General features: G+C 41.4%; 1 protein-coding gene across 1 annotated transcript in view; it reads left to right on the top strand.

Annotated features, from left to right (window-relative positions):
- Nucleotides 1-15134, top strand: part of LOC126488504 (pregnancy zone protein-like) — a 59735-nt gene that overhangs the window by 4855 nt on the left and 39746 nt on the right. The window contains exons 5-13 of the mRNA XM_050122027.1: nucleotides 832-852; nucleotides 1382-1550; nucleotides 2381-2465; nucleotides 2848-2971; nucleotides 6174-6288; nucleotides 6896-7005; nucleotides 9367-9528; nucleotides 11070-11297; nucleotides 12089-12271. Coding sequence (XP_049977984.1) covers nucleotides 832-852; nucleotides 1382-1550; nucleotides 2381-2465; nucleotides 2848-2971; nucleotides 6174-6288; nucleotides 6896-7005; nucleotides 9367-9528; nucleotides 11070-11297; nucleotides 12089-12271 — 1197 coding nt within the window. The remainder of the gene's footprint in view (nucleotides 1-831; nucleotides 853-1381; nucleotides 1551-2380; nucleotides 2466-2847; nucleotides 2972-6173; nucleotides 6289-6895; nucleotides 7006-9366; nucleotides 9529-11069; nucleotides 11298-12088; nucleotides 12272-15134) is intronic.

Here is a 15134-nt window from a genome sequence, read left to right as displayed (position 1 = left end):
TTGATTGGGGAAGGGGGAGGGAAATGGGAGGCGGCGGTGGGGAAGAGACAGAAATCTATAATAAATAAATAAATAAATAAATAGGAAAAAAAAGAAAGAAAATGTCCTCTTAAGAGATTCCAGCCACTCCAGAAGTGCATCTGGTTTCTCTTCAGCAAATATCATTTGCAAAACAATAGTATACTTATTATTCAGCTCTTTCACTCAGCTAAATTTCCTCAATCAGCTGTCATAAAAGGAAAGTTGTAAGTTCTTAAGAGATTTATGTTCTACACTCAGGAGGCAGAGGCAGGCAGATTTCAGTGAGTTCGAGGCCAGCCTGGTCTATAGAGTGAGTTCCAGGACAGCCAGGGCTACACAGAGAAATCCTGTCTCGAAAAATAGAGAGAGAGAGAGAGAGAGAGAGAGAGAGAGAGAGAGAGAGATCCCAAACATGTAAAAAGCTACAGAAGAAACAGGGGATCTCTCCTAGCTCTGACAAGAGAGACAGAGACTTTGCTCCTCTGCGTCACAATTGCCTCTGACATCCGTGAATATGTAGGCAGCATGATTGGACTTTGGTGGGTTAAAAAAAAAAAAAAAAGGAAGAGGAAGAGGAAGACCTGACGTTGGGTGGGTAGAGAAGAGGGTATGGATCTGGGAGGAGAGGGGTGTGTGTGAATATGGTCAGAATACACTGTACGAAATTCGAAAGAACTAATTGGAAAGGACAAGGATGATATGGGACAAGGAAATAAATCATAACGTGAAAAAGGAGCAGTAAGCTCAGTAAACTTTTGAAGTTGTAATTTTATTCCACCACACACTCATACTACTTTTTTTTCTTTTCAGTTCCCTGTCATTTACATTGAGGTAAGTCACAGACTGTACACCTAATTTGGAAGAAGGGTGCCCTACAAGATACACTAGATTCTTTTCTCCTTTTAGATGCCACCTCAACTAAACAAGTGCTACTTTTTTTTTTTTTGCCTACCTCAAGTTTTTTGTAAAAATAAAAGTTAAATGGAGAATTGCTGTTCTTTAGGGTAGTGTGATTTCATGACTCTTAAAATACTTCAAGCCAAAATAAACATGTATCAAAAAGAGATTTATTATATCACATAGATGCAGGGTCTCCCTTCTAACCTGCTTGACTTCCAACATCAATAGAAGTTGATGCATTTGGGATGGTACGGCATAGGGTCCATAGGATCCCACAGCTGGTGCCCACACTGTCTGTTTTCTGTTATTCGGTCTGGGATTCTTTTTAAAAGTGGGTTCATGACTTTAGCACTAATTCTTCAACCACTTATTAATCTCCCAGTGTTATTATTGCCTGAAAAGCTGATCCCTAATCAAACTATATGTTTGAATTGTTTACACAACTCATATCTTTCTGTAGAATCCCCAGAGGAAACGAATTTTTCAATGGCTAAACACCGATCTACAAAAAGGACTCCACCAGCTCTCTTTCCCACTGTCAGCTGAACCAGCTCTCGGTACCTACAAGGTTGTAGTACAGAAGGACTCTGGGAAGAAAACAGAGCACTCCTTTGAGGTGAACGAATATGGTAAGAAACCTCCAAGTATTTATGACACTGGAATCTTGGGGTTACTTCTGTGTATATGTGAGTTGTATGCATGTGTGTGCATGTTGGGGGTGGTATGTTCGCACTCTGTGTGTTCATATGTGGATGGCAGAAGTCAGTGTCAGAAAACCAATCAAAAAACATGCTCTCAACACTCCCAGGGGCCTTCATAAGGTAGTGCCTTTCACAACCGTGAGAGAGGTTGAAAGAGAAGGATTCAACAAGAAGAAGTGGCAAATCTTAGAACATGACTAACGAGTTCTGAAGTGGGCACGGGTTAGTCAGAGCATGGGGGAGTTGGGGTGGGAGAGGCGGCGCCTTCACCTGCCGGAGTGGAAGATTCCTGGGAATCAGCCAAAGACCTGCAGAGAGCTGTTACCTCTGATATTCTCCCACGCAGTAGACCATGGCTCTGGGAGCAAGGCTGGGGATGTCTGTCAGACTAGCTAGTACTTGATAAACATGAGAGGCGGGGGAGGGAGGGGGGGAGGGAAGGAGGGAGGTCACACTGGAGCCCACTGGCCCTCTGTTCCTACATCTAACTGCGGTGGTCTTCAGACTCAGGGATATCCCACCCACCTTTGAAACCTTGCACAAAACTAGAGAAGTCTGGGAAATGTAGTCCCAGTTTCACCGAGTTAGCACGGCACAAAGTGCTCACAGTAATGGGTGCCAGCATCTCTTTCCCGGTATTGACGCTGGTGCTCCTTCCAGGTGACTCTATGTCACAGGTTCCTCTAGTAAAATCCCTTGGTAATAATGATGAGGTCTCCTGCCGACTCTCACCTCCCTTTTCCCTCTCTTCAAAACAGTTTTGCCCAAATTTGAGGTGAAAGTAAAATTGCCCAAGATCATTTCTTTCCTGGAAGAGGAATTTGAGGTGTCGGCCTGCGGCTTGTGAGTTACATTATTTTTTATCTTATTTTAATGTCCATATTCTATTTGAGAGGATGTACCTTAAATAATATTTAGTGGTGCTTACTTATCAGCACATACAAGCATTAGAAGGGATGTACAAGAAGAAAGCTATGGCCGTGAGGCTATACCAACCTCACGGCTTGGCAAAGGGGAGATTTTCAGGTATTGTTCTATATCAGCTCTATGGGGTGAGCTTAGTTAAAATTAGAATCCCTGGCCCCACTCACAGAAATTCTAATTACAAATCTAAGGCAAGAGTCAAGGATCCTCCACCACAGCAAGGATCACAGGTCTAAAAGAGCAAGCCAAGTCCAGCCTTGCATGGTTCCTCGCATCTGGAATGATCATTTTATATTTCTAGGTACACATATGGAAAGCCCGTTCCTGGTCTGGTGACGATGAGCGTGTGCCGAAGATATTCACGATTCCACTCCCAGTGCCATGGCCAAAATTCACAAAGTATCTGTGAAGAGTTCAGCGGCCAGGTATGTAGAAACCACTCCCTGGTTCTTACTTTCTCGTGAACTACAGCGCTAAATGCAACACGACAGGGGATACATTTGGAAGGTCACCAAGCAAAACATTGGGGCAGGGGAAGGAAGGTGAGGATGGGTGGTTGTGGTAGGGGGCCAATTGAAGATGGAGCACATGAATCTATGCATGCATTTGACCAATTCTGTGGTTTTTCTTGCCAACAGCAATCAACATGCCATGTTCTAAAGGTTTAAGAAGTGTTCAAACCTGGTTTTTGTCACAGAATAGGTCAGGTGTTAAACACTGGGATAGTGGTGGCGTGTGTATAATCTCAGCACTCAGGAGGCAGAGGCAGGCAGATCTCTGTGAGTTCGAGGCCAGCCTGGTCCACAGAATGAGTTATAGGACAGGCTTCAAAGCCACAGAGAAACCCTGTCTTGAAAAGTCAAAAAGGGGGGGGGGGGGGGAGAACTGGGATAGTGTGGGGATCCAGTGGCATGTCATCTCCAAAAGGCAAAAAAAAAAAAAAAAAAAACTATTGAACAATGAATGAGCATCTGGCCCAGAAGGGAAAGATCTAGAAAACACAATTAGAGAGCCTATTATGTCACAGAAGAGATTTAATAAGAATAATTAAGGAGAACAACTGAGAGAAGAATATGTTGCACTGAAAACATTTAGATGCAGCCGGGTGTGGAGGCTCACGCCTGTAATTCTAATAATTGGGAATCAAAGGCAAGAACAGGAGGAGTTCAAGGTCATCTTTGGTCATATAATGAGGTCTAATCCAGAGAAGGCTAAAAGAAAACCCATTTCCAACAAACTGAAGAGACAGCTCAAGAGCACTGGCTGCTTGCTCTTGCTGAAGATCTAGGTTCAATTTTTAGCACCCACATGGCAGCTCACAACTTCCTGTAACTCCCATTTCAAGAGTATCCAACATCCTCTTCTAGCATCCGTGGGCACCGCTTGCACATGGTGCACAGACACACATGCAGGCAAAACGTCCGAACACATAAAATAAAATTCAGAACAAAAATTTAAAGTTGGGTACATGAACTCTGTTTTCAGGGGAAGAATTATAAAAATTCGGGGAATAAAAATTCAGGGATGGCTATTAGAGCAGACACTGCATGGAGGCTATGATGGAAGTTATCGAGGCTGCAGGGAGCTGGTGATCGAGAGGCTGCCATGGAACGTGCAAAGACGACCAGTAAGAAAAGCCCTGATGAACAAGATCAGTCCAGTCACACTCTAGTTGTCCCGGTCTTTAAAACAACTTGAAGACTTGTACAAAGCTTTTATTTTCAAATGACTCACAATGTCTATAAATTAATTGTGATCAAATTTGAGGGGTCTACATGTGTTGAGACTCACCAGTTTTTTTGAGACTGGTTCTCTTTCAGCCCCCACTGGCTTCAACCTCATTATGTAACCAAGGATGACCTCGAACTCCTGTTCTTGCTTTCGCTTCCCAATTTTATAGCTAGCTTGGAATTCACTATGTAATCCAAACTGACCTCAAATTCACAATAATTTTCCGGCCTCAACCTGCCAAATGCTGGGATTACAAATGTGTGTCAAGTTGCATACCTATGATATGATCTTTATTAAAACCTAGGTCACAACATTTAGTTCAGAAGCCTAATTACTATAAGCGTTTGTCTAGTCAATGGATAGGCACGCTCCCAATGTCTCAGACATCAGTCACATGACTTAGAAAATACAGTCATAAATATGTAGAGTCCATGAAATAACAACAAATGCAGGCAAGTATACAGAGAAAAGGAAACCCTTATATAGTGGGAATGTAAGCTACTCCAGCCACTAAGGAACCCAGAATGGAGGTTCAAAAGAATTCAAATAAAAGTTGATCTGTTGTATGACCAGCTACAGCGGAGTCTTTACCTGAAGGACTCTAAGTCAACACACCACTGAGATGCTTGCTCATCCACCGTTATTGTGGTGTTGTTCACAATAGTTATGTTATAAACCAACTGAGGTGTCTGTCAGTGGAAGAGTGGATAAGGAAAATGTGGTGTAATCTGTACAATAAAACTTTTCAGCCATAAACAAGAGCTAAATTATTCAGTCTTGCAGGAAAATGGACGGAATGAAAGATAATTGTGTTAAGAGAGTTGTCAATCTTGCCAGGCAATAGTGTTGCACACCTTTAATCCCAGCACTTGGGAGGCAGAGGCAGGTGGGTCTTTGTGAGTTCGAGGCCAGCCTGGTCTACAAGAGCTAGTTCCAGGACAGGCTCCAAAGACACAGCGAAACCCTGTCTTTGGGAAAAAAAAGTTGTCAATCTCAAAAAACAAACATCACATGTTTGCTCTCATATGTGTATCCTATCTTATGTAAAGATACATAAAGTCATGCAAGCATTTACCTGTGGTGTGAAAATAGAAGCAGAACACTTAGGCCAGTGATTTTCAACCTTCCTATTTCTGTGACCCTTAAATACAGTTCCTCATGTAGTGGTGACCCCATAAAATTATCTTCATTGCTACATCATAACTATATTTTTGGTACTATGAATTGTAATGTAAATATCTGTGTTTTCCGATGGTCATAGGTAACATCTGTGAAAGCATCATCCAACCCCCAAGAGGTCACAACCCACAGGCCGAGAACCACTGACTTAGGTGGACAAAAGAACTAAGGGGAGGGAGTATAAAGGGAAGAGAGGGGAGAATGTGTTCAAAGTAAATCATAGACCTGCATGAAAATATCCTGATAAAACCTGCAACCATATACAGTGAATGTTGACCAATATATTTGAATATATAAAAAGGGCACACATCCCGGTCAGTGTTGAGCTAGAGATGGTTATGGAAACATCTTGGAAAATGTTATGCCTAAGTTGAGTTTGAGAAGCAGGGGTTGTTAGTCAAGGGAAGAAAAGAGAGAAAGAATATCATCACTTGAGGAGCAACATATGCAAAGAATTACAATTACAAAATATGATGGCACACCTGGAAACTCCAGGAGGGCTGATGCAGTAGAAAAAGGATCCATTTTTGGAAGAGAGGAGAGGCAAATGTTGGCTATAAATAACCCAGAGATTAACAAAGAAACCGTTCATCCTTAGGGTTGGGAAAGGACACACACAAAATAGGTATCCGAATACTTAAAATGTTTTTGCAAACTTATAATTGGCATTTTGATGGCAAATAAAAGAGCTTGGGAACTCTCTCCTCTTCTCTTCAGGCAGATGATAAAGGATGTTTCAGACAAGTTATAAAAACCAAAGCATTTCAGCTAAGACAAAAAGGCCATGACATGAATATAAAAGTGGAAGCCAACGTCAAAGAGGAGGGCACAGGTCTGTATTATTTTAAAATAAATGTCAATTAAGTGGGAACTTATCAAACTTGGATTCCATTTGGTATACTTTACAGAGTCTACATATTATGAAAACGACAGGTCACTGATCTCAAGAAATTAAATGTTTAAAAGCAGAGGGTGTATGTGTGTTGGAGTGTATGTGTATAACTGTGATCAAATTTCCATAAGGAATTTGGGACTTAAGTAGTTAATTCTAATGCAGAGACAGAAGGGGGGCCCTTACGCTGGCATTTGATACACTCTGTGGAGGATGAGTGACATTTTGGAAGATTAGCAATAGGCCGGGGAAAGTACCAAAGCACTCTCATTCTCAGAACGGAGGAAATTGATTCAGACGATGAGGTGCTTACAAGTGCTTCTGAAAAGCATGGCTAGCTTCAGATATATTTGATAATGACCTAAACAAACTGATTTTTCAAAAGAAGGCTAACAGAAGATGCAGGATAAGTAAAAATGTTTTGGATGTGATACCTCATAAAATTATTCAAAGACTAGCGGGCATTCTGTAATAACGGATGAGGGCGGAGGTAGAGGTGGAAGGTGAGCTTGGGATAGATGAAACTAGCTTCTCCCTTTTTTTTCAGGACTGGAACTCACTGGTCATGGATCGTGTGAAATAACAAACACCTTAAGCAGACTGACATTTACTAAAGCTGATACACACTACAGGCCAGGACTACCTTTCTATGGGCAGGTAAAATACTTTCCCCCATGATCATACTTAGGGGCATGAAATGTTCTTCTGTGTATATGCTCTTGCGGTCGTGATACACATGCATGTGCATACGTCTTTACATGAGCGTAGGCACACATGTGTGTGGGTTCACTTGTGCTTGTGGTGTGCACGTCGGGAGACTCCAGGTTGACACCAGGAGTCTTCCTCAGGCCTTCTCCACCTTATTCTTTGGCTCAGGGTCTCTCACTTGAACTCAGAGCTTGACAATGCTGGCTAGTCGAGCTAGCCAGCTTGCTTCAGAGAGCCTCTGTCTCAGCCTTCCAAGCTCTGGAATCATAGGCAGGCTGCCATTTCCACTCAGCATCTCTGCAGTGCTGGGAATCGGAGCCCTCGTGCACATACAAGAAGCATTTCATCCACTGAGCCGTCGCCCAACCCCAGACACAAGATTTTTAAGAAAAAAAATTAATTGCAAAATCAAAATGTATTACATCAATTACATAGAAAAAGAAATAGTAGAAAATTTCACGTTTATCAAGGAGAGTGAACTGTTGAAAAACAAAGCAAATTTTAAACTATCACCTTCCTTACATAACTCTGTAATAGTTTTTTTTTTTCTGTGTAGTTTGGCTATGTTCTCTTTGATTCCCTCTTTATTTAAAAAAAAAAAAGCTTTTCTAATGCGGTTTTCCCCAGAAATAATTTTTAAAAGTAATTGTGTTAGTCAGCTTTCCATTACTATAACAAGATACCTGAGACCTTTAACTTATAAAGGTAAAAAGTTTACTTAGGCCCAGGGAAGTCTCAGTCCATTGTGAGTTGTGTCTGTGGTGACACCACACATTATAGTGAAGAAGGGCAGAGAGAGAGAGAGAGAGAGAGAGAGAGAGAGAGAGAGAGAGAGACCAGATTCCAGTCTCCTTGGACAACACACTCCCAATGACCCAAGGACTTCAAATCCAGTACCAATAGCACCACACTGGGATCCAAGCCTTTGGGAAACATTTAACATCCAAGAGATATCAACAGCCTTTCGTCTAGATGATAAAAATTTTTAATTACTGAAACATTTTTAAAGATTTATTTTTCAGGGCTGAAGCAATGTTTGTAATAGCAACGCTGGTAAATTCTAGGCCAGATAATACAATGGAGTAAACTGCCCTTTTCCTTTCATATAATATAGCTAAGGTTTTGGGCAGTTTCCCACTTTGCTTTCACGACAAATAATCTTTGGACTAAGTTGATGAGCAGTTTCCTCACTTATATTTGGAAGTTTATATCTGACTTTGACTTTTACGCTTTCTTCATTCATTTTTTCCATTTCCTATCAAATTGGAAGAAACACGGATAAGTGTGTTGGGGTTTGGCAAGGCCTTCACAGGTAGAGAGAAAATCACTAGAAAACAGAAACATGTGAGTTCCCTAGAAATGAAAGATAGAAAGGGAGATGGTAGCCTAACAGCTGGGAAGTCAGGGCAGGAACTCAAGGCAGGAACCTGGAGGCAAGCATTGAAGCAGAGGCTATGAAGGAGTGCTGCTTACTGGCTTGTTCCTTATGGTTTGATGGGTTTACTTTTTTATGAAACCCTCGGCCACCTGTCCAGGGGTGGCCCACTCACAATGGACCGGGCCTTCCCACATCATCATAAAGAAAGTGCAGCCCAGACTTGCCCACGGGCCGAGCCAGGGAGGGCAACTTTTTTCAGTTCAGGTTCTATCTTCTAAAAGGACTTTGGTTTGTATCACACTGATATAAAAGTAACTAGCACAGGAGTTGGGGAGATGGCTTTGTGGTTAAGAGGTGGCTCCTCCTGAGGACCTGAGTTCAATTCCTAGCACCCACATCAGGCAGCCGTAATGGATAAATTCGCTAAGTGGATATAATCATTCTACCTTACATGGAGTTATCAAGACATCACATCACATTGTGCTCTAAAATTTATACAGCATTCTTGTTCTTCAATTAAAAAGAATAAAATAGGGAGCTGGAGAAATGTGTCAGTGGCTAAGGACACTAGCTGCAGTTTCAGAGGACCCAGGTTCAATTCCCAGCAACCACAATACAGCTCACAACCACCTGGAACTTGGGGAATTTGATGCCCCCTTCTGAATTCTGACACATATATGGCACAAAATAAAAGGTAAATACGGTCAATTAAAAAACAATAAAATAAAAATAAACTTTCAGGTTTTAAAAACTTAAGGAATATTTAAACTAAATATCACAGTTTAAAACTCAGAAAATGTCTCATTTACAAATATAAGGATCTTCATTAAGGGACAGGAACAGAGCAAGAGGCAGAGATGTAAACAGAACAGACTGGAAAGATGGTGTGGCTAACTGGCATTGGTAACCAGACATCACTCTCCTGTTTCTAGGTTCGTCTTGTCGATGAGAAGAATCAGCCAATGCCCAACAAAAACATAACTGTCCGTGTGGATGTATCTAAGTACCTGTCCACGTTCACCACTGATGAGCATGGCTTGGTCAACCTTGCCATTGACACGTCCAACTTCACGTCTTCATTCATGGGCATCGCGGTAAGTGGAAATGGAAACGTAAGGCCGAAAAGGCTTAGGTCAGGGGACTACACAACATGAGGATGTGTGAGAGGTGCATGAACTCTGGGGACAAAAGAAATCGTGATAGGAAATAACACAGAGTAATGTAGAAACTTAAATCAGGAAGGCCAGAAAGTTCTGTGTCAGGGACACTTACAGCCTGGCCTGCCTTCAGGAAGACAAAATACCAGCCTTGTACTGCCTTGAAGTTTTTAATATTTTCATAGTTCTATTACCAGTTAAATTATCCCTGATTCCTTTAGCATAATACAATTTTTGTTTGTGCTTGAACATTCAAATAATCTTAAGCAATAAAGTTTTAAGAAGATAAAACAACAGCTACCTACACAAGACCTGTACATAGCCGGGCCTATCAACACTTCATAACGGATGGGGGGCTCATAAGGCCCCACCCTGCCAGAGGAGCAGATTGTGGAAAGTTGCAGGGGGAGGAGAATCATATTCCACATTGCCCCCACTCAATCAAATAACCCCCAAGTGGGCCACACCAAAAAAAAAAATAATAATAAAAGGCACAAAAATAGAGAGGTTTAGGAAGAAGAGACTTAGTTTGATGGTCAATGGGATAATAAAAAAATTAAGTTGGAGGACTTGATTAAGAATATAAATATGAAATTATAAAAGGATGAATAAGTAAAGGAAAATAAGTACCCTGACATGCAAATAATGAAGTGAATCTATACAAAAAAATTATACATGAGCCTCGCAAGCATAGTAAGCATTCCTTCCTTCCTTCCTTCCTTCCTTTTTTCCTTCCTTTCTGGGGCAGAGGGTTTTGAGACAGCCCTGGCTGTCCTGGAATTCACTCTGTAGAGCAGGCTAGCCTTGAGCTCACAGAGGTCTACCTGTCTCTGCCTCCTGAGTGCTGGGATTAAAGGTGTGCACCATCACATCTGGCTCAGGGTGAGCATTTCTTAATCCCAGAACTCAGGAGACAGAAGGAAGAAGTGTAAGCTTTAAAGCCAACCTGAGATACAGAAGCTTAAATAAACTTAAGATGTTGACTGAGTTTTCTGCCCTGCCCAGTTTCTGCAATCATTAAGTCCCAAAGAAATTACACAGAGGTCTACACTAGTTATAAACTGATTGTCCCAGTATCTCAGGCTTCTTATTAACTCTTACAACTTATATTAGCTCATTATTCTTGTCTATGTCAGCCAAGTGGCTTGGTACCTTTTTCGGTGAGGCAGTTACATCTTGCTTGCTCTGTGGCCGGGTCAGGACTGCAGAAAGAACTTCCTTCTTTTCAGAATTCTCTTGTTCCTCTATCTCCTGTCTGGTTGTCCCACCTATACTTCCTGCCTGGCTACTAGCCAATCAGCATTTATTTAAAATATAACTGACAGAATACAGACCATTAAGAGGGAGGTGGGAAAGCAGCTACCGACTTAAGAAAACAGACTTTTTACAATATTTTTTACAAAAAGATATTGTATGGGTAGTTAGACAGACAGACAGACAGACACTAAACACAAATGTGCTCTTCGTTTTCCCATTAGGTCTCCTACAAGGATAACAATAACTGCTATGATAACTGGTGGCTTAGTGAATTTCACACACAAGCGCATCATTCTGCAACGCGTATCTTCTCCCCGAGCAAGAGTTATATTCATCTTGAACTTGTTCTTGGTACTTTGTCCTGTGGGCAAACCCAGGAGATTCGGACACAATACATTCTGAACAGAGACCTCCTGAAGGATGAAAAAGATTTAACCTTTTACTATCTGGTAAGAATGAGAATCCCTGCATCTCTTTCTAATGGTATAAACTCCAGATTTACTAGATTCCTCTCAGAGCAGCAGGTTTTGTAGGACATCAGGGTTAATATTGGAGTTTTGGGGGGTTTGTACTAAAAGATAAACTGCTTCCTATGAAATTACTCAGGCTTTAGTTCATCATTTTTCCTGTTCACCACTGAAATATTGACTCTAGACATTTCTTTATTTCTATGAAAAGGTAACAAATTTACAATAGTTTTAATTTCTGTTTCATCTCTTCATGGTCCTGGGACCTTGGATAATTTACTGGACTTCATGCTCTAAAATGAGTATAAGCCATCTCACCTGAACACTGGAAACAACAGTCCGTGTAATTATTATATATATCAAATTTTCAAGTTACCTCATTTCAGAATCAGGCCCACAGAGAGCGAGTTTTGTTTATTTTAAAGGAAGAGTTTTTTGTTTATTTTAAAATAAGAGTAACAGCAGAGGATTTACTTCTGTTTTACATTTACCTCCACTGTTTACCTCACATACAGTAGGTGCTAAAGACATACACATACATACTTTTCACAGATTCCTAGGAATGATAAATATTGAACAACAAAAAACACAAAATTGTGTACTTATTATTTAAAATGTATATATGTACATACAGGAAAATGGTGGGAGGGAAATACCGAAATACCGTGATAGAAATAACTCCTGAGTTGCAGTAACATGGTAGTTGATTATATATCGTAAGTGTGCTGAAGCTAGGCAGACAAGCCTTAAGATGGATTTCCTTCTGTCTTCAGATCAAAGCAAGGGGAAGCATCTTTAGCTCGGGAACCCACCTGCTGTCGCTTGAACAGGGAAACAGTAAGTATCTTCCCTATGTTATGCCCTCACATCTTGCCAAACCCTCTGGGCAAGCTGGAACCCCTCTCACATTACAGGAAGTGCATGCAGCTCTCAATTATCCCTTGAGGAAGCTGTTCTGAACACTTCTGCATCTTAGGGTATTTTCCCTGAATGAAAGAATATTAAATTTATAACTATTTTCAAAAAGTCAAAAATAATCAAAATGCAAAAATAAAAAATGACCAAAGAAAACTTCTCTTCAGGTATTTGTGTGACAGATCCCTGTTGCTGCCCAGATGTGATACCACACATTTCCTGGCATATAACATATTTCTGTTCAGAAGCCTCACTGGGCTCCAGTCAGTGTATTAACAGGACCGCCTTAGATCTGCTAGAAGGATCTAATGTCCTTGCCTCTCCTACGTGCCTTTGCCACGTCCTGATTGATTCCTTTACCTTCAAAGCCAGCTCCATCCTCAAAGCTCACCTGCCTTTGAAAATCATCCTTGTAATGACCTTGACTCTACCTGGATAATTCAAACTAATTTTCACATCTCAGGGTCCTGGTTTAGCATCTGGAGAGACTTTATTGCCACATAAAACAACATACTCAAAGATTCCGAGATCCAATATCCAGGGTAAAAATTCTGCTTACCACAATCATTCCAAAATCCACAAATACATCCAACAAGTCAAATTCAGTCTCTCCATCAACAAGTGCCTCAATCCGTCATGGCCTTTATATAAGCCCCCAAATCTCATATATCATACACAACAAACCAGTTCCAAATCGCATCATCTCAAATCTTCTAAATTAAGCATAAATACAATCCAAAGCAAGGAGAAAAATCATCCATCTAGAACAGCGTTTTTCAACCTATGGGTCGTGACCCCTTCAGGGTCACTTATCAGCCATCCTCCATATCAAATATTTACATTATGATTCATAATAGTAGCTAAATTACAGTTATGAAGTATCAATGAAATAGTCTTATAATTGGGGATCATCACCACATGAAGAGCTGAATTAAAGGGTCTCAGCATCAGGAAGGTTGAGAACCACTGGTCTGCAGAGATATGAAATCCACCTAGACAAACAGCCCCAGATCCCATCACAGACCTGTCCTCTTTGGTTGTCCTCTGTCCTCTTAACTGACTCTTAACTTGAAGCCACCCTTCCTTTTCTGCTAACATGGCATGTGTCTGCGGCTGGTTTTGTGTCCTGTACTTAGAGGGATCAAATGCCCTCCCTTCACTTACCTTCTGTCCCTTTATGACCATGTCTCTTTTTGGGTAAATTCCTCAGGAATCATGTTGTCCTCCTATATGCCACACAATATTATACATCCTGCTGGAGAAGGGCTTCTCCATGGCTTTTTCCTGGGTAACTGCTCCTCTCATTTTGGCTTTTGCTCAGATGGAGTGGGGACTCTGTCAGCCATACTTATAATCTCTTCAAGGGACCTTTGAAGAGCGAGCTTTTGGGTGGAACATAGTGGCATTTTCACTTTTCTATGACGTTAGCAAGAGGACATCCTTTATGTGGTTTCTCTCTCTAACGTGCAAGCTCCAGAAATCACTCTGTGTTCCTTAGAAGCTGGATAATGTGAGTTTCCAACAATTATCAAGTCCTGCTTGCTCCGTGGTGAACAACTCTGTTATCACCTCCCCAGCATAGCAGGAAGAAACCAGGTTGGACATCAGGCTTCTCTCTGAACACCTCAATCCATTCCCTACGTTTGCTTTCCACATAGCTTCAGGACATGGTTCAACTAGACTTCCCGCCATTGTACTTCAGAATCCCCCTCCTCCATAGCCCTCACTGGCAGCAGATTTTTAAATTCTTCACCATTATAATAATCAATATTTATTGTTCCCACAAATTACTGAGTTTTATAGTGATGTCTCCAAGCATGTATGGAACATACTTTGGCCTCTATTCTCTTGCCCATCCTTCTCTTTCCTTCCCCTTCCTGGACTCTTATAGTTCTGAGTCATTATTTTTCCTTATATAAGAGAAACCACATAATACTAATCTCTTTATCTGGCTTGTTTTGTTTAACATAACTTCCTCCAATTCCACCCATTTTTCTGATGATGATATAGTTTTGTTATTCTTTGTGGCTGAATAGTAATTGTCTGTTGTCTAAATGTACCACATTTTCTTGCCTGTTCATCTGCTGATGGCTGCTTAAGTTGATTCCATATACCGGTAGCGGTGAACAGAGCCAAAGTGTGGATGTTTAGGTTTCTCTTTTGAATGCTGATCTCGTGTCCTTTTGATAAACGCTGAAGAGTGAGTGGCATAGCTGGTTCATATGGTTAATCTATGTTCCATATACTGAGGATCCTCCATGTTATCTGCCACAGTGCCTGCGCTAAATTACATTCTCTGCATTTAGGGGTTTCCTCTCCTTCACATCTTGGCTAGAGTTTGGGTTCTTTATGGTTTCTGTTTTGCTGTTCTGACTGGAATGAAGTGGAATTTTATTGTAAACACGATTTGCATTTCCCTGACTGAGTAGTCCGTGTCTTCACTTCTGAACTTGGCATGCTTCCGCAGCCATCCACCTCTGAAAGCCTCTGCTCTCTGGTTGATTTGATTTTTCCCTAAGCTGGGGAAGCGACTGGTGACTACCATCCAGCCACCATCTTGGCTCTCCAAACATCAAGCCGCCATCTTGAATCTCCAAACACCTGGCACTACTTTCAATCTGTTTTTCCTAACCAACTGTTTGTACTATGTTACGCCTTCGCTGAGATGTCTACTAGACCATGACTTTCGCTCTGCACATTTCCTAGAGGACGTTTAGCCTCATAATTCTACCAGTCTAATAAAGATGCAGCACCCCTTACTCTAAAGTCAGCTCACCATGGGGGTCTTCTTAGGTCTGTAGCATCTCTTCATTCTCTTCAGTCTCACTATAGTTGTGTTATCAGTGCGTGCGTGCGTGCGTGCGTGTGTGTGTGTGTGTGTGTGTGTGTGTGTGTGTGTATGTA

Source organism: Alexandromys fortis, unplaced genomic scaffold (genome assembly GCF_014885135.2).
Source record: "Alexandromys fortis isolate MF-2015 unplaced genomic scaffold, M_Fortis_MF-2015_v1.1 scaffold_208, whole genome shotgun sequence".
In the NCBI taxonomy this organism is placed as follows: domain Eukaryota; kingdom Metazoa; phylum Chordata; class Mammalia; order Rodentia; family Cricetidae; genus Alexandromys; species Alexandromys fortis.
Note: the sequence above shows the minus strand (reverse complement) of the source record. Positions and strands in the feature narration are given on the sequence as shown.